The 19,153-nt window shown below is 34.0% G+C and overlaps 2 protein-coding genes across 2 annotated transcripts; one reads left to right on the forward strand and one right to left on the reverse strand.

Moving 5' to 3' along the window:
* Positions 1–1,227: 1,227 nt before the first annotated feature.
* Positions 1,228–6,661, reverse strand: LOC124847399 (serine/threonine-protein kinase Aurora-3-like). Its single transcript, XM_047324883.2, has 6 exons — positions 6,462–6,661; positions 6,082–6,324; positions 2,612–2,707; positions 1,949–2,163; positions 1,789–1,861; positions 1,228–1,718 (listed from the first exon to the last, which is right to left on the reverse strand). Exons 1-6 carry the CDS (start codon positions 6,564–6,566, stop codon positions 1,620–1,622), a joined length of 831 nt encoding a protein of 276 aa, XP_047180839.2. The 5' UTR covers positions 6,567–6,661; the 3' UTR covers positions 1,228–1,619.
* A 433-nt stretch (positions 6,662–7,094) lies between these two features.
* Positions 7,095–11,365, forward strand: LOC124847400 (cytochrome P450 704C1-like). The gene is made up of 5 exons (XM_047324885.2): positions 7,095–7,723; positions 8,900–9,184; positions 9,416–9,754; positions 10,272–10,472; positions 11,107–11,365. The coding sequence occupies exons 1-5, from the start codon at positions 7,202–7,204 to the stop codon at positions 11,287–11,289; spliced, it is 1,530 nt and encodes a 509-aa protein (XP_047180841.2). The 5' UTR covers positions 7,095–7,201; the 3' UTR covers positions 11,290–11,365.
* The last annotated feature ends 7,788 nt before the right edge of the window (positions 11,366–19,153 follow it).

Genomic DNA, 19,153 nt, shown 5'->3' on the forward strand with positions numbered 1-19,153 from the left:
GAATATGGTGAAATTAAAGTGAGGATTTGGGATAAAGTTTGACTCTGTCGGTTAAAACAATCGGTATCGTCGAGTCGCGTAGCGGAATAAAATAGCAGAAAGCGTGTTACGGTCAATTTAAAAAATAGTTCCTTTAAATTTCTTATAAACGTTTTATCGAATAGTTGATGTGCAGAAAATATAAAGAGGGTGGAGAGTAGAAAAATTATACAAATGATTTTTATCTTTGTTCGAATCAAAGGATTCTACGTCGAGTAGTTAATCACTATGGATAATGATTAACCTTTTCACTAAAAACAATTTCACAATTACAAAATAGTGAATGGAAATCTAGAATAGCAAAACCTTCCTAACGAACGGAAGAAACTTCCTTTGACAAACGAATTGGAAGCAACAACTCTGCCAACTTGATGAGAATAACTCCGACCTTTGACGCACAAAGCGCGAACTTCTCATATTCACAAGACTTGACAAGAGCAAAAGCTACCACTTCAGAACTTCCTCAGACGCACTGTATTCTCAAATGGCATAGATCCTTTTCACTCACACAGAGAGTCTCCCTTAGGCACAAAGCTCTAATACTCTCAAATGAAACGTTAAAGTTCTAAGAGCTGTGAAGATCCCTATTTATAAGCCTAAGGTTAGAAACTGAAAAGTCATCTCCCAACTACAACAAATAATCTATTATCATAAGTGATAATCGATTATTTGTGTCCATTATGAGGTTTTAAAAAAAGTGATAATCGATTATTCTGAGGGATAATCGATTATCTGTGAGATTTGGGCAATATTGACTCATACTGGAATAATAATCGATTATCTATGCAAGCAATGATTATTCAAATGAGCTTTGTGATAATCGATTATTATACCAAATAATCAATTATTTATGCAAACTTTCTAAAGACAGGAAAACTTCGAAGTGTTTACATGATTAAAGTTATTTCTAATACACTTTAATCTACAAAAATGCTTTTAAAATAAGTACAACAAAAGTCTTTAAGTTATTCATCTTGTAGCATCATCAAAACCATAATATCTTCAAGACACCAATATTCCTCATTGGTAACAGATTCATCTATTAAAAGGTTATAATTGCATTGCGTTGGTTAATCCATTTCTAGTTACAATGGAAACAAATTTAAAATGAGAAATAAACGGACAAATATATAATAAACTATAGATACGATAAATAAAGATGCAAAGAGAAAAAATACTCATGAAAAGTATAGTGAAAATAAGTAGAATTACTCATTTGATGCCTCATTTTTGAACAATCTGACAACTTTATACCTTTCCAACCACATATAGAATGCCATGTGCTCTTGAATGGTGTATATGAAACTAATTTTGAAACTTGGTAAACAAATCTCATACAATATACACAATATTGTCACTAGAACGGTTAATTCTTAAAGTCACCCATAATTCGGCATATTATAATTGGTGCACATTCCTAACCTTCCAAATCCCCATAGAAATGGATAGTATCGTTCAAGTTGGTAACACACATCAACTCTGACAAACAGAGATATGTGATCGCATTGCAATATCAGCATGTCAAATTCTGCTGCAATCCCTGTATTCCACAGGTAAACATGACTGACAAAAAGTTTATACTAGCTGCAGACACCTAAAGGATTTGCATTCTTGATTATCCAAGGATGCTCCATTATCCTCTGAAGAGAGAGCCTTCGTGAAGAGTCTTTTACCAGAAGCTGCATCAATTTACAGATTGCAGTAAGAAGAAGGACCAAATCTTCTCTGAAAATGTAGATATGAACTTACCCGACTAATAAGATGTTTGGCTTCTGAAGAAACATAAGGAGTAGAGGGGAAACTTAAGTCAACCTTCATTATCCTACACAAATATAAAACATTACATATGCGTAACAAAAATGACATTTATTTTAACTACAGTGTATAAAAGTCACTTGCAATTCCACACCTTTTGAAGGTATCAACTTGACTATCAGCCTCAAATGGCGGAGCACCATAAAGGAATTCATAGCAAAGGATACCTAAAGTCCAGTTATCAACTGCATAATCATGAGCTTTGTTTTCTACCATTTCGGGTGCTAAATAATCCAAGGTTCCACACATGGTATGCCTTTTGCTTCTAGACTGTACTGACCAACCAAAGTCTGCAATCTTAAGACGACCCTGAGACCAAGCCAATATCAAATTAATTGTTAAAGTTCCCTACAGCTCAAACATAATTGGTTCCAACTAGTTACCAAAAGGTTTCATCACATATCTACAATTAGGAACATTCTCATTGAAAGTTTGCTTTCCTTATTTTTGATCTCGTTTTCAATGGGAGAAAATGTAGCATGGAAAGGGAATGAAGAAAGAAAAAAAAAACATCTAATACGGTGAAACTTAAATTGTTTAAAAAAATCCCGAGAGGGGTAAGAAATGATAGAAATGAAATGCAAATATGATGTATACTTATTATTATGTAAGTCACTGGATTTCTGAGTTGTGGCCCTAAGTTGATGCCAAGTGAAAAAAAAAAACAGACATTACTAGTGTTGAAATATAATAACTCTTCAAGTACTAGCATGGGCAAAAGAAATGTAAAATGAGGGTAAAAGAAGAGAAAGCATACCTCATGATCAAGTAACAAATTTTCAGGCTTGATATCCCTGTGAATAACATGCTTATCGTGACAATACGCCAATGCCTTTGTGAGGCTTAAAATATACTAAAATTATCAAATGTAATAGAGTTACAAGTTGACATATTGAACATAATACAAAAATGCAAAAGACTTGCTTTAAGACAATATATAAACAGGCGTAAAATATAACGTAAACCCTCTTTAAGAATTTTTTTTCTGATCCATTCCACTTAATTTCTTTATAGTTACCATATTTCACAGGATGTCAACACATAATAACTTTATAGTATTTAATTAATTTTAAAGAACAGTTCTGTTCCGTTCCCATCCCATTTCTCCAGTTATTTAATTAATTTTCTCATAAATACATTATGGCTTCTTTCTGCTTGCATTTTTCTTTCTCATGTCAAAATCCAAAGATCTAGCCCAATGCCTAGAACCAAAGAAAATGTTCATCATTCAGCCACTAAGCCACAGTTATGCTACCCCTAAAAAGAAGGCCGATCAAAACATAAACAAGTGTTTAATTAAACGGTATTAGAGTCAGGAAGGGCGGAATAGCAAGGTAAAAGGTTACACAAGTTAGACAAGTCAGCCTTCACAACATAAGTCAATACTCTAGTTAAATCCAAGGCAAGAAACCAAGCTTATGTCACTTTATTCCACGCTTTAAAAATTTCGTATATTAAACACTAAAGGTGGAAGAATAAAAGTAATGTCACTGTTTCCATACAAACATGAAAACAAGAAAGAAAACAGAAAATAATCTCTTAAACTAAACACTCCCTCAACACACCATAGCACACATTTCAACGTAAAATTTATAATTAAGTTTAATTCAAGCATGCATACAAGGAATAAGGACCGACAACATTCAAAATCAATTCTACCAAAATTTAAAACAAATAAAGAATAAGGGTGTTAGAAATCCCAAATCTACTAGAGATAAAGTCAATTTACAATATATAAGTAGAAGCAAACCTCACCTTATAAGTTGATATTGTATGAATAAGTTAGGTTTAAATTAACTTTCTAATATGATATCACTTCCTAAGATATCCATGCTTGGTGTGTATTGGAGATCCCACATTAATGAGAGATAATGTCAATTTACAATTTATAAGTAGAAGAAAAACTAATATTGAAGAATTTTTAAGTTTGGATTAAAGTTACAGGAGTACTTTTACAGTACACCAAAATTACTATAACAGAGAATTAAAACACATTGTTTTAGAATAAAGCATCCAAACATAGATGATTTAACTTCAAAAACTAATTTCATCCAATATCGATCTTGTAAGCATGCAGACAAACATACACTAAAAACATGATTGGTTGCCCGCCGAATGAAGTCAAACATGCTATTTTTGCTGCAACTACTTCCATTTTTAAATAGCATGAATGTGCAGCTCTCTAATTAGAAAATCAAACATGCTATGAATCTTCAAAAATCACATATCATATTGGAGATCCCACATTCATTAGATGTAAGATCAATCTCCAGTATATAAGTGAGGACAATCATTATCTTACAAACAAATCTTGTGTGAAGATGAGTTAGGCTTATATTTACTTCCTAGTATCATAATAGTCTATCATCCTAATAAGGTTTGTTAGGCCTATCATGTTACCTATTATCGGATTACTATAGGACCCCGCACGGAATATCCATGCCTCAGCATGAGGGAGAATAACATATGGTACAATAGATATTTCCATATTGAACTAGACAAGATGTTCAAATGGAGCAACAATAATGATCAAGGATACTTAACTACCTTGGAGCAGAAAAAATGTTTTTCTCCTAGGAATGTTCAGGAACTTTTCTTTACCAAGGAGCAACATACAGTTCAAGAACATTTGGTTACTGTTGCGCTGGCAACTATGCCTTGTAGTAGCAAAATCTTCTGATGGATCAATAGAATGATAAATGCCCTTTCTTAACTATGGAGCAGCAACATCATCTCATGGAGTAGCAGAAAGTCAAGATACATGTCTTAACCACATGAGCAGTTTGCTCCACCATATTTCTGACCGTTCAGCAGTAAAATGAGTGAGAAGTTTTTGCAACCATGGAAGAGCATAATGTCCAAGAACATTTAGATATCATTGGAACTGTAGAGCATTCTCATGGAACTGTAGAATATTCTCATGGAAGAGCAGAATGACCAAGAACATTTGGATGGCATGGAACTGCATAATATTTTCATTTATCATTGGAACTGTAGAGCATTCTCATGGAACTGCAGAATATTCTCATGGAAGAGAAGAATGACCAAGAACATTTGGATGGCATGGAACTGCATAATATTTTCATGAAACTGCACAACATTATCATTGGAGGTCAGAACGCTCCAGAATATTTGGAAATCATGACACTGCAGAATATTCTCTTGAAGGAGTAGAATGTGCCAGAATAATTTACAACAGTGAGCAGCAGAATGTAGCAGAACAATTGGCAACGGTGAAGCAGCAGAATGTGTCAATAACCATGAAGTGGGAGGATGTGGCAGAACAATCAACAACTGTGAAGCAAAAAAAATGTGCGAGAAAATTTTCCAACCATGGAAAAGCATAATGTACAAGAACATTTAGATAGGATAGAACTGCAAAATATTCTAGGAAGAACAGAACCAAGAACATTTGGATAGCATGGAACTGCAAAAATATTTCATGTCAGAATGGTCTAGAATATTTGGAAATCATGATGCTGCAGAATATTCTCAGGAAGAAGTAGAATGTGCCGGAACAATTTGCAACAGCGGAGCAGCAGAATGTGCCAAAACAATTGGCAAGCATGGAGCAGTAGAATGTGCTAGCAACCAAGAAACTGGAGAATGTGGCAGAACATCTACAACCGTGATGCAGCAAAAAGTGAGAGAAAATTAAGTAACCATTGAGAAGTAGAATGTGGAACAAAGAAAATTTTGCAGTTATGGAGCAGCAGAATGTTCACAGAATGATCGTTGTCCATTGTTTCAACAGGAAGACCCCTAGAATACCAAGATTCAACTACGGGAAAATGATCTAAAATGTCAACTTCTCATACTAACAAAGAAGGCAAAAAGACTCTTGCTACCTATGATCAATGCTATTGCTACTCAAACTGAAGAAGGAATTAAAATTGTTATTTGGGATCTCCAACACATCCTTTTATGCCGAGGCCATCCCGTGCTTGAAACTATATTTTTGTGGGTAGTCTAATAACATATGATGCTTGACACAATATGTTTAACAAGCCTTAATAAGACAGTTTCCGATAATATATTAAGATAGACTCTGATAATATATTAAAAAATAAGTTTAAGTCTAACTTATCCTCATGAAAAGTAATGATTGTCCAATCTATATACTTACTTTCCAAACCGGTTTTGTCGCATGAGAATTAGTTAAACTTGAAGTCATTTTCTAATCATTTTCTAATATAGAGAGAAATATTGACAATAAGAAAGGACTACCGTGGCAGCTTGTTGCTCGCTGAAATGCCCTTTTCTGCTAAGCTCCTTGTAAAGCTCACCATTGTGAGCATATTCCAGAATTAAAAAGACGTTCTCGGAGTCATGAAACCAGCCATACAGACGAAGTACGTTCGGATGCTTCAGACTGTACTGAATCTCCATCTCCCTCCTCAGTTGATGATGGATTTTGTACTTCTCTAATTGCTCCTTCGAAATAACCTTCAATGCAACAACAAATTTGCTCTGCGAAAGCCAAACAAATAAAAATAACAATAATTAAACAAATCCCTTCAGCGATTTCCGTCGAATTTCAAAATTCGAAGTTCCCGAAAACCTAAAACAATTTGGCTATTTGAAATTTCTTTTGAAGAAATTGAAACCTTGCGTTCTCGGGCGACGTAGACTCTGCCGAATTTGCCTTTTCCAAGAGGCTTTCCGATTTCGAAGTCACTGAGGCACCATTGTCGTTCCGGGTTTTCTCCCATTTTCTGTTGCGATGAATGTTTTCAAAATTTGAATTCGTTCGAAGCCGCGTAACTTCAAACGCACCGTTCAGTATTTGTTGAGAGCGACTATTTATAGCATTATATAAACCGCGTACCTATCACTACTTGGTTGATAGTGACAAAAAATATTATTTTATTCTATTATTTATTCTATGGAGATATTATCAAAAGAAAATTTGACACTCTAAAAATATTTTTCCAAAGATTTGTCACAAACTATTAGATGAAAATCGAAAGAAATTTTGAAACAGACATGAATTAATTTGAATGCTGTCTAATTAAAAGAAATGGTAATGTCTTTTTTTTTTTTCTAAATATAATCTTTCAAATAGCTAAATAAATAAAAAAAAATTAGAAGAGAATAGCTTTTAATTAAGGCTTTCAAAGAATTTAATTAAGTTAATAAATGTCAATTCTAATCCTTAGTTCAGGTTGATGACTCAACCACCCCATTGTGACGTTGACGACAAGACCAACGTTTGAATAACAAACTATGTCGAATAAACAAACAGAAAAAATAATTCTTAGAAAGGATTTTAGAAGAACCAAAACATCACTGCAGGGTTAAGACAGAAGTGTCTCTTTGTATCGGAAGAGAAATAGCACACACAAAGATGGATCTTTTGTATACCCTATTGAGTTTCATAGCTTTTTCTCTTCTGGGTATCTTCCTAGTCTTCTGTTTCATCATGTTGACCACGATTCTGGGAAAATCCATTGGAGACCCTGATTATGCTCCAGTGAAAGGAACAGTGTTTAACCAGCTTTTCTACTTCAACACACTCCATGACTACCATGCTGAAATGGCCAAGACGATTCCAACTTTTCGTCTACTGGCTCCTGATCAAAGCGAGGTGTACACTGCAGACCCGAGAAATGTTGAACACATACTGAAAACCAACTTTGATAAGTACTCCAAAGGCAAGTATAACCAGGATATTGTGACTGATCTTTTTGGTGAGGGGATTTTTGCAGTTGATGGTGACAAGTGGAGGCAGCAAAGGAAGCTTGCAAGCTATGAATTCTCCACAAGGGTTCTTAGAGATTTCAGTTGTTCTGTTTTTAGAAGAAATGCTGCCAAGTTGGTCAGAATTATCTCAGAACTTTCCCATCAGGGTCAAGTTTTTGATATGCAAGTGAGTGGTTATTATTTCCTAAAATCTAGTATATGATTGTGGAAGAATTGAAATTTTTTGTTTTGAATTTGTTAAGGTGCTTCAATTTGGTTCTTTTTGGGACAATTTCTTTTCACTAACACTTGTTTGAAAGTAAATGAATTCAGTTAACCAAGTATTTCAGAACTTAGTCTTATATGAATGAAGAAAAGTGGACTAAAGATTGTATATCAAACTGTGTCGAGTGTGGGTCAAGGTCAACCGTCCAGGCTGTGCTATATTGTCCTAAGTGTACATGTTGTCTGGTGAACTGTATCTTGTGTGTTCAAACTAGTCAGATGGTGTATGCAGGAAGTATTCCAATATCAATATCAAAGTCAGTTCATAATTAATGCACGCAACCTATATTTTTTATCTCAAATCTTGGGTTTTTGATTAACATTGATCTAACTATGATGTAATCGTGAGTAATTATACTTTACTCTTAAGTTGATCAATTTTTGTTTTATCTATTCTAGTATGGTCCATACTGATCGTCCAATTGAATGTTGAACAGTTTAGTGATCATCCAGGCTCGATGGCCTATTATCTGAACTGGTACATGGTTGGGTGACCTATTTGTTGACCAACCGAGTTCGGTGTCTTGTTAATCGACTTGGTACATGACTGGTCAGCCGAAATGGTGATTGGGTTGTGAGATGTCCATCCGGATTGGTGTATGGTCAGCCAACCTCTTGAGTGTTCGGCTGGACTCGTTGGTTTGCTCTTCCAAATTGCGGATTAACTTATCCGGGTTGGTGTGTGGCTAGCTGGCCTAGCTAAGCCGTTTCGTTAGTTGACCTCCTGAGCTATAGTTGACCATCTAAATTGTGACTAACTAAACGGTCATACAATACATAAACTATGTGCTAACATTATATATGTTAGAATTAGATTTATTTAATCAGGTTTTATTAAGAAGTAAAAAAAGTAGACCCAAAAATAACAAACTTCATTAGAATAAATTTTAACCCATGATTCTAATATTATGTTAAATAGTGAACTTTAAACCTAACTTAATTTTAGACGGAGATTGCATCTATTTATTATAAATTAGTTTTATTTATGATGGACGTGGAACTTTCAACAATTTTTTTAATGTTAATTACTAACATCATATAATCGCTCAGTTGAAAGCAATGTTTGTTACTTTTCTAGGACATGCTAATGAGATGCACTTTGGACTCAATATTCAAAGTTGGGTTTGGAGCAGAATTGAATTGCTTGGAGGGATCAAGAAAAGAGGGAAGCAAATTCATGAAAGCCTTTGATGAATCAAATGCTTTGATATATTGGCGCTATGTTGATCCTTTCTGGAAGCTCAAGAGGTTTCTTAACATTGGTTGTGAAGCTACACTTAAGAGAAACATCAGAATAATAGATGGTTTTGTGCATGAAGTAATCAATACCAGAAAAGCACAATTGGCAATTCAGCAAGAATCTGTAAGTAGTAGATCAATATTCACTTATTATGTTCTTCCCTCAAAATGGTTTCTGTTTCATTTGAACAAATAATATACGCAAAAAATTGATTCTCTTTGGCATATTAATGTTATAGTTTAATTTCAATCACAGGTACAGTCTTTGTTTTTACATTTTCAACCAATCAAAGTAGAAATCATCGTACATCAGAATTTTAAGGTCACTTATTACCAAGGTTACTTTGATTTTCAGAATGCTAAAGAGGACATACTATCAAGGTTTTTGATTGAGAGCAAGAAGGACAAAGAAACCATGACTGATCAGTATTTGAGAGACATCATTCTAAACTTTATGGTAGCTGGTAAAGACACAAGTGCAAACACTCTTTCATGGTTCTTCTACATGCTCTGCAAGAACCCTCTTATTGAGGAAAAGATTGTACAAGAAGTGAGAGATGTGATTTGTAGCCATGAAAATGAGGAAAGCATAGATAAATTTGTGGCCAAAATAACAGATGACACCCTTGATAAAATGCATTATCTTCATTCAGCGTTGACAGAAACCTTGAGACTTTATCCTGCAGTTCCTGTGGTACCTTCTATAAAACTTTCTTACAAACATATAGTATATATCTCTAGAAAATTTCTATTATAGTACTGGTTTCATGTTTTATTGCCTATCATAGTAGAATATATACATTATTATGTGATGAGTTTTTTCAAGTGGAGGATTCATTAGAGAGATGTTACATAAATGCGATCTGAGTTCACTTCATATAAAAAAAACTGATACTATTTTTAACTCAAAACTTGAAGACAATGAGTCTTTAAATTTTCAGAACCTACGACTGTGATATCATTAGGCTTTTTTTTAAGGAGTTTATTAAGAAGAGATTACATAAATGTAATATCATACAACTTTTAATCCAAAACTTAAGACAATGAATAATAAATTTTTTTATACTGTTTTTAATTTTGTTACTTTTATTCATTGTGGTTCACTACTTCCAACTTTATGTTACAAAAGAAAAGCTTCTATTGGTATTTTCAATTCAATACGTTAGATATGTTGATTTTGATGATTGTGTTTGAGATGATTCAAATTGAAGGATGGGAGAGTGGCAGAGACAGATGATGTTCTTCCTGATGGACACAAACTGAAAAGGGGTGATGGAGTTTACTATATGGCCTATGGTATGGGTCGGATGTGCTCCATTTGGGGTGAAGATGCAGAGGAATTTCGTCCTGAAAGATGGCTCAACAATGGAGTTTTCGAGTCTCAATCTCCATTCAAATTCATAGCTTTCAATGTTTGTTCCTTTATATTTTCCTATAAATTGAGATGTTTTCTTCATTCTTTACATAAAAGAGTCATCATTCACACTAGCAATTGACATGCGTTTCTTAAAAGGAAAGTTATCATTAATATAGAATTAAATTTTGAAACTTTTATCCTTTGATTTTTGTTTTAAATTTAATTTCTAATATCAATTTTCTATAATGAATATGCGTATAAATTAATACAGACGAAACACATGCTCAATTATCTTAAAGATTTTTACCAAAAAAATGAAGTAAATTTCTTCTTAACATTTGAGAGATTATATAAATTAGTTTCTATGTATTGGTTCATATATACGGTAATCTTAATTTACGGATGGGTTAATTTTGTTTTCATTTTTTTACCTCTTTATTGAGAAAATTGATCAAATATATTCTTAAAGAAATGTCAACAACATTATCTCAAATAAGTGAAAAACAAAGTGGTGATCTTACATACATGTATTCGCATTTTGTTGGAGTGAAAGGCATGTAGTAAACTATCTTTATTTTAATATAACCCAAAAGTATATGCTAGGCTGATTTTTTCAATGAAATTCTTAACAATTTTGATAACATATTATGATTTTATAGACATAATTATGGATGTTTGAATCATTGCAGGCTGGACCAAGAATCTGCTTAGGGAAGGACTTTGCTTACAGACAGATGAAAATAGTAGCAATGGCTCTTGTTCATTTCTTCAAGTTCAAACTTGCAAATGGAACACAAAATGTGACTTACAAGGTTATGCTTACGCTTCACATTGACAAGGGTCTTCCTCTTTGTGCAATTCCAAGGTCATGAAGAAGACATCATTTTCTGTGTTTATAGCGTATGAATGTTGTATATTTTCTAAACCCTTTTTCCCTTTTTGATGGTATTGGCTTGTCATATATCATGAATTTATATATATATATATATATAAATGGATTGAAATAGATTCTAATGCGAAGGATGTTGCACAAATCTATGATATGAAGGTTAAAACCGTGGCTGCAAAATAAGGCATTAAATCATTGCAAAAAGTTCAACAATGATTGTTGATGGAACAACTACCGCTACATATTTGAGGAAAGGAGGTTCTTCTCATAAATTTGAAAAGAAACATGGAGTGTGGTGCTTGCAACAATCCACGTCATACAAGAGATAAATGTTAGAAGTTGCATGAAAAACCTCAAAAGCAAAGTGGGAAAGAGATGGAACTACCTCATGTTGTTATTGTTTCTGAAAACCAAAAAGTATTTGTACCATAACTACACCGTGAGGATTAAAAAAAGTAAGATCTTTCCTGAAAAAACCAATGGATATGTTCATTGACATATTATTATGATAAGTTACCTTTTCTATTGCATTTAATGTCTTAAATAAACCTTTTACCAATTGATGGAAACATGATAACTTTAGCAGGTCAAGGTAAAGGAGATATACAAGTAAACCGAACTATACTTTAGGAAAATGTTCTACATGTTCCTATATTGTCCACAAGATATCCATTAAAAAATTTATCAAGGGTCTTTCTTGTACAGTTATTTTTCATAGTAATTATTATATACGAATGTATATTGTTTATGTAATCAAAGAATGAAGTGTTTACAATCTTTTTTCAAGGCAGCACTCTCCCTCCACAGGAACAACCTCCTCTTAAATACACTAAATATCAAAAGCTACCCTCACACAAGACTTCCTACCTTCTTATTAAGGTCCCCCAACCAACTAACAATTAATTCCTAACTGTTTCCTTTGTCCTGCACCTATTTCCCAAATTAATTCCTAATTGTTTCCTCTGTCCTGCACCTATTACCCACTATAACCTATCATATTATATCCTATCATTACACCATGCTACAAAACAACCTTGTCCCCAAGGTTGGTATAGTAATGCTTGTTCCCATGGCTCATCTTCATCATAGGAAGGGAACCCACTGGCTACTACCCTCTAATTCAGGTCTAAAGGATTGAGTGGTGGTTGATATGAAAAAAATTGTTGACTCCTTTTGTTCCAGTAATGATAAGAGTTGCTTCTTTTCCACAATTCCCATGAACCAGATGATTGTTCTATACTGCTTTCTGACCTGGTGGCCACTTACATGGGCTTGGGTTTTAACAATTTTCGGATGAATGATTAAGAAATCTTTTGTCTTCTTCCAACCCCAAAACTTATTTTTTTGTATTTTTATAGAAGCAACACTTACTAAGCCATCTCCTTGTCCATATTTTTTCATCCTAAAAGCTAAAAAGGAAAGAACTTGTTGATTTGACCATCCAATTTCTTCATCATCATCATGTTGAGCTAATTGTTTCCTCTGGGCGTTATATTTCCCAACCAAAATAGTCACCATGTTCCCACCATATCCTGCTTTCTTTCCATTGTCTTCACCCTTCTTCACTATTTTGGCATACACACCACAACCTACCTCACTATCTCCCCTAAAAACAACAACTTTTGCCACTTCATGGGCAGCAACACCAACAATGTCTCCCTCACAGTTTTCGTCTTTGTCTTCCCCTTCACATGTATTTTCTTCTTTCCTATCTTGCCCTTTAATTCCTGTAAAGCAATCAACACTCAAAACAACAACTTCTAACACTCTACTCCCTACTGTAATGGTAACAACATCCTCCTCATGGTCTTGGTCAACCCTGTCCTCTACATTGATATTTGTGTCTCTTTCCTTCTCCTAATTGTTTGAATTTCCCCTCTATATGAAAGTTTCTTGACTTTCTTGATGTCTAGTAGACTATCTTGCCCAACCTCCACACTTATCTTTCCTTCTTTCTTTCCTTTCAAGACATCTTGAAGAGATTCCTCTCTCCTTTCTATTTTTCCTCTGTTAACTGAATCTTGATCTCCATCTACAGACCCCAAACTGCCTTCTAATCCTTTTTCCTAATTCTGCGCCATTCCTCCAAGAACTCGTATGAGTTCTTTGATTTCCTGTCGCATTTCTTGCATATTTCTTCTCCGTTCTACCATGCTCATTTTCGGTTCCACCTTGCTCATTATTCTATTTGTTGGTCCTCCTCTTCAAGGTATTGTCTCTTCCTTCCTTGCTTCCACCTTTCTTGATCACTTCTTGATCCATAACCTTTGATCTGACAGTTTTCTCCTAAGGGTATCCGACAAGTCGGACCAATTGATAGGTTTCTTTAGTCAAGAAACCAATCTTTCACTCCTCACAGTACCTACTCACACACAAAAGAAAGAATATGAATGTATATTTATTTTGTAATCAAATATTGAAGTGTTTACAATCTTTTCCCAAGGGAGTACTCTCCCTCCACAGGATCAACCTCCTATCAAATACACTAAATATTAAAAGCTACCCTCACACAATACCTCCTTGCCTTCTTATAAAGGCCCCCTAACCAAATAACAATTAATTCCTAACTGTTTCTTCTATCTTGCACCTATTTCCCAAATTAATTCCTAATTGTTTCCTTTGTCCTGCACCCATTACCCATTATAGCCTATCGTATTATATCCTATCAACATCCCTCATTTTGTGTTATAAAACTTTTGTTTCCTTCTTTGTTTAAATATTTGGGTTTGAATATGCATCATCTTCATTGTGAGGTTTGTGAATTTGCAAAACTCAAACGTGCATTTCCTCTTCTTGTAATAAAATAAGTTCTAATCCTTTTTATCTAGTTCATACTAATGTGTTGGGTCCCTCCAATGTTTCAAATATTTCAAGAGTTAAATGATTTATTATTTTTATTGATGATCCTTAAAATCAAATGACGTTAACTATGTTGTTATGCAATTTGTGAATCATCATGTTACCGATCAATCTCCCTCAAACTGATCGTCTGAGCTGGGAGTAAATTGATCGATACTTATCATAATCAACTAATCATCCAGCTAAGTTAAACAAGTCAGTAATCAAGTTTAACACGCCAACCCTAATCTAAAGCCCTTGGAAAACCTATAAATATAAGTCAAAGGTATGATTGTTGGGACTTTTACGACACATTTATTATAGCATTAATTGTTTAACCAATCGAATCCGAACAAACATAAACATTAGAGTATCTTTAGTATTACATCGAATTGGTTGGAGTATCCGAATAGAAAGAAAACAAACTAAAGAGTGAAGAATATTGCTTTTAAATGTATAATCAAAACAATTTCTTTACGCTAATAGCACATTATGGCTTTCAGCATGCGATATTATATTTATGCTTATGCCAAATAAAGAAAAAATAGCCTATCACCACCATGTTTGCCATATAATTTTCAAATAAATAGCGGAGTTAAGAAGAGTAAATTCACAATTAATTAATTTTGTTGAAAGTCAAACATTTACATGCATAACACGAAAATCATGTTAATGATAATTGTCTACTTAAATTGAGTGTTTTAAGAAGAGAGAATAATGTGAAAAAGTATTGTAATAATAATGGAATATTTTAATAGCGGTATTTTTTACTTTGTTGAATGCATGTGAAAAATCGTAGTATAGTTTGGCAGAAGTCAAGTTTAGGAAGAGTCTGTTGATCCTGATGTAGATTTGAGATGGAGAGACAGACACAATAGTTCATTAGTCTAACTTTTGTGTATGTATAAAATTAGGAAGAATATTGAATATTTGACAACAAGAAATTTGAACTAAAATTAGGCTATGTTCAGTTCTTGACACAATGCACACACATTCACCTATGAATATACTTCTTACTATCAAGGTTTGATAATTCAGATAGTCTCTATGGTTGAGCTTCATGGTCATGACATAGTTCAAAAACTTGTGATGTTGAGATGACTGGTTGTGATGATGGAGTAGGTTCTTGGGTGGGCTGTTGGGTGGCTTCTAGGGTAGGTTGTTGGGTAGCTTCTTGGGTGGGCTGTTGGGTGCCTTTTTGGGTAGCTTCTTGGGTGGGTTGTTGGGTGCCTTGTTAGGTTGCTTTGGGGCAACGACTTTTGTTATGGCCAAGGTCCCTACATAGCCCACATCTTTTGCGTAAACCACCTTTGTTGAGTCGAGAATCATCCATTCTGATCTCCCATTGTTCCGGTCTTCCTTTCTTTTTAGGTCTTCCTAGAAATATTTTTTTCCTAGGAGGCATGACATCCATATATGGTGTTATCTCTCACATGTTGTTGTCGTTGATGGGGTATATAATTGATGCGTATGTTTCTTCATAGGTGGACTTCATAAAGCAAGATGGAATGAACTTCTCTCCATCCATATTTAGAAACTTCATTGCGGCTAGGGAGTGACAACATGGAATTCTAGTGATGCTCCACCTCCTGCACCTCCTGCATGTGCATGCCAACTCGTCTATGTTGACAACAAACTTCTCTCCACTATAGGACACGTGTTTGACTTCAAACAATTTATTGGCTGATCAGTTGTGAACAAAGTACAAAAACAATATTTAGAAACCAATAAAATAATTGAACACAATTCAGAAGTAACAAATGGGGTTTACCTAGGAATCTAGTGTTTGGTTAACTATGATTCCTTTCGAAATCTAGTGTGGATCGTAGGACAAATTGATCCTGGAAAGGACTGTATGTTAGGCATGTTTCTTGCCCATATTTGCAAGATGTCAACCCTGATGTCCTCCAACACATTAATGATTGGTTTACTCCTAGTATGAACCAGAACACTATAATGATTGGTTTCCTTCCCAGCAACTCATGAACATAATCATATATCCTCTTATATTGTTCCTTAAAGGACTCATCAATGTGATCAGGTGCAATACCTTTGGCTCTATAAGCCATACACCTAGATATACCAATGTTCCACTTTCTTTGAACTTTTTAACGAATATCTACACCCTTCACTTTAGGATTTTCCCTTACTATTTTCTCCAATTTTTTTCTCAACCACTTGGCATCAAGTAACTTCAGGTTGAACTCCTTGTTGCAGATATGGTTGTCGTTTATAGTTCGTAGCTGCCATGATTTCATAGCCTCCATATAAACACAATATATGGTCCATGGACATTTTCCTTTTGCACCCACACACTTCAACCTCAATCTTGTTTTATCATTTTTTACAAATTTTATATTCCTCCAATTTTCTAAAGCATACCCTTTGATAGGCTTCTAAAATATCTTGCGTTTTAGAAAAATATGTCCTAACTTCCATGTAAACTCTACCATACTTTTTAGCATAGAAAAGGTAGAAAACCTTCCATAACCCTCATTATCATTAACCTCCTCTTCATTGCTATCTGTTGCACTAAGTAATTCCTCAAATTTATACTCGTCATCTGACAAACCTCTCTCATCATCATCAAACTTGTATTCTGAACTGTTAGTAGAACATTCTCCACTAAATTCATGTGACAAACTTTCTACTTTTACTTCCACATTACTAGACCATTGTCCATCTATATCATTATCTATATCACATTCAATACTCACATCAATTAGCCCCTCCAAGCATTGACTATTTCCATGTACAACACCTTGGTCAGTAGATGAACTCCAACTATGAAGATGAACTTCCTCCTCCACAACTCCTTCACACACATGCAACTCTTTCTCTACGTCACTATCACCATGACCTTCTTCACCCTCATGCACCTATTCTTGTATGTCACCATAACCTTCACCTTAAACTTCATCACCATCACCATCTTCTTCACCCTCATGCAACTCTTGTTCTACGTTAGCATGACCTTCAACTTCAACACCACCATTTTCTTCACCCTCATGGAACTCTTTTTGTAGCAGAGGTCACCTTCCAATTGAACAACACAATCACCTATTTCTTCTGTTGCACTATGACATTCACATTAACCACTAACTTTACCTACAAACTCATTGGACTCATGCAACACACCTCTCACTTGTCCTTCATCATCATTAATATATTCAAGCATATGAATCACTTAGGGCTCAAAAAAAGCAAGTACAATGTATAAATGAACCTCACCATTAAAAAGTTAGCCATATGCATGGCACCAATGCCTTCAATCAATGGTTCCAACCTATTTTCTAAAATGAAACCCCCTCTTACAGAATGCCATAAATATTTAAAACCTACATATCTCAAACCTTTCACTACACTAGCAACCACAAAATAACTTCACATATCAGGGTCAAAGGACAAAGTTGTTGTCTCCATTACGCGCAACACAATATAAATATATCTAAACCTGTGGTGTAAACATATGACGAAAAAAAATTATATTAAAACAATAACAAAACACACTCAAACACGCACAGTGAAATCACTTTAAACATACATAGGGGACCACCATATCACAATCAACAGCGCACACCAAAGCATTGAAACCATTAGGGACCACCACCCAATATTCTGGTTTCCTAACCATAAAAACTAATAAAATAAAGCACAATCACTGATCTTCGTTTAGATTCACCTTCATTGATCACGTGTTTGAGCCTGGCGCTTCCAACGACACAAGGTCCCACACCTCACCTCGTGCTTCAACCCTAAATTGTTCCAACCGTCGCGCACGAAACCTAATTTAAAACTGTGGTATTTCACCCACGAACCCTATTTTCACAATTCAACCAAAGGTTCCTTTCTTTTCTCCCACGATCGAACCCTAATTTGAAGGCACCCTCAAACTTTTCCCCAATCTCTTTTTGGAAATCACAATTCGAAGAAAGGGATAAGTTCTCCCAATTTTTTAATTCAAATATTATAAAATTCCACATCAAATTATGTTATTACCACATAAACTATGCCACATCATTAAAAAAAAGACAATCACCATGTCACATACATGTCACTTAAACAACGTTTGTCCAATTTAACGGTAGAGCTCTATTTGTTTCAATTTTTCAAAATTAAGGACCTAAGTGAGAAAACCAATAAGTAAGGGTTCTATTTGAGATTCTGCCCCAAAAATGGGACCTATCAAATATTAAACCTTCATTTTTTATATTTTTAAATAAAAACATCGTCACATGTCAAGCTTACATTGTGTCACGTAATAATGACAATGTTACGTGGCATTAGAATTTTTTTTTAAAATTAAACAATTTTGTTCCTTTCCAAATTCAAACAAAATTTAATTTGTATATAAATCTTTACAAATTTTATTTATACAAATTGATATTTTTTATTAGAAAAATAAAAAAATTATGAACTATCATATGACACATTTTTATTTATGTAGTACTAACGAAAATAACTTAATTATATTAAAGTTTTCAAAACCAAAACTAAATTGAGACAAATAAAAATAAAGAAACTCATTTAAAAATTAAAAAAATTAAACCACAAATGAAATCTTTTAAACCATATAATATGAATGAGCAAACTATAAAAATTAACATTTCAATAATAAATATTTGTGTGAAGGTGATCTACACAAAAATAGTCTCAGTACTTCCTCAACAATTCATAAAAAGTTTATGGAGTTAAACATTAAGACTTGGAAATAGATTTAAAGACAAGAATTTGGAAAACATATGTATCGTTATTTCATTTGGTTAAATCATCGAAAATTATTCGTGTGCCAACTTTCTCAAAACCCTTCGAGCAAAAAATTATATTTAATTTAATCTTTTAATCATTTAATGTAAGGTGTTAGTACGAAACTAACGGCAAGGACCTAATTACTCTAATTTTTCAAAACCCTTTCGATACAACTATTTTTTTTATTTGTTTTTTTTCTAAACAAGACGTATGGTTTCTGTTATTTGACCACATATGTCATATCAGCTTTCTGCTTCAGT

The sequence above is a fragment of the Vigna umbellata genome, chromosome 11 (assembly GCF_029865625.1).
Source record: "Vigna umbellata cultivar VRB3 chromosome 11, Vumbellata_1.0, whole genome shotgun sequence".
NCBI lineage: Eukaryota > Viridiplantae > Streptophyta > Magnoliopsida > Fabales > Fabaceae > Vigna > Vigna umbellata.

Bases quoted from the DNA above. Each gene is read 5' to 3' on its own strand.
- LOC124847400 (XM_047324885.2), top strand. From the start codon at position 7,202: ATGGATCTTTTGTATACCCTATTGAGTTTCATAGCTTTTTCTCTTCTG. The intron at 9,755-10,271 runs GTACCTTCTATA...TTCAAATTGAAG, and splicing joins TTTATCCTGCAGTTCCTGTG to GATGGGAGAGTGGCAGAGAC. The intron at 10,473-11,106 runs GTTTGTTCCTTT...GAATCATTGCAG, and splicing joins TCAAATTCATAGCTTTCAAT to GCTGGACCAAGAATCTGCTT.
- LOC124847399 (XM_047324883.2), bottom strand. From the start codon at position 6,566: ATGGGAGAAAACCCGGAACGACAATGGTGCCTCAGTGACTTCGAAATC. The intron at 2,164-2,611 runs GTATGCTTTCTC...GCTTGGTCTCAG, and splicing joins ATTTGTTACTTGATCATGAG to GGTCGTCTTAAGATTGCAGA. The intron at 1,719-1,788 runs GTAAGTTCATAT...AAATTGATGCAG, and splicing joins CCAAACATCTTATTAGTCGG to CTTCTGGTAAAAGACTCTTC.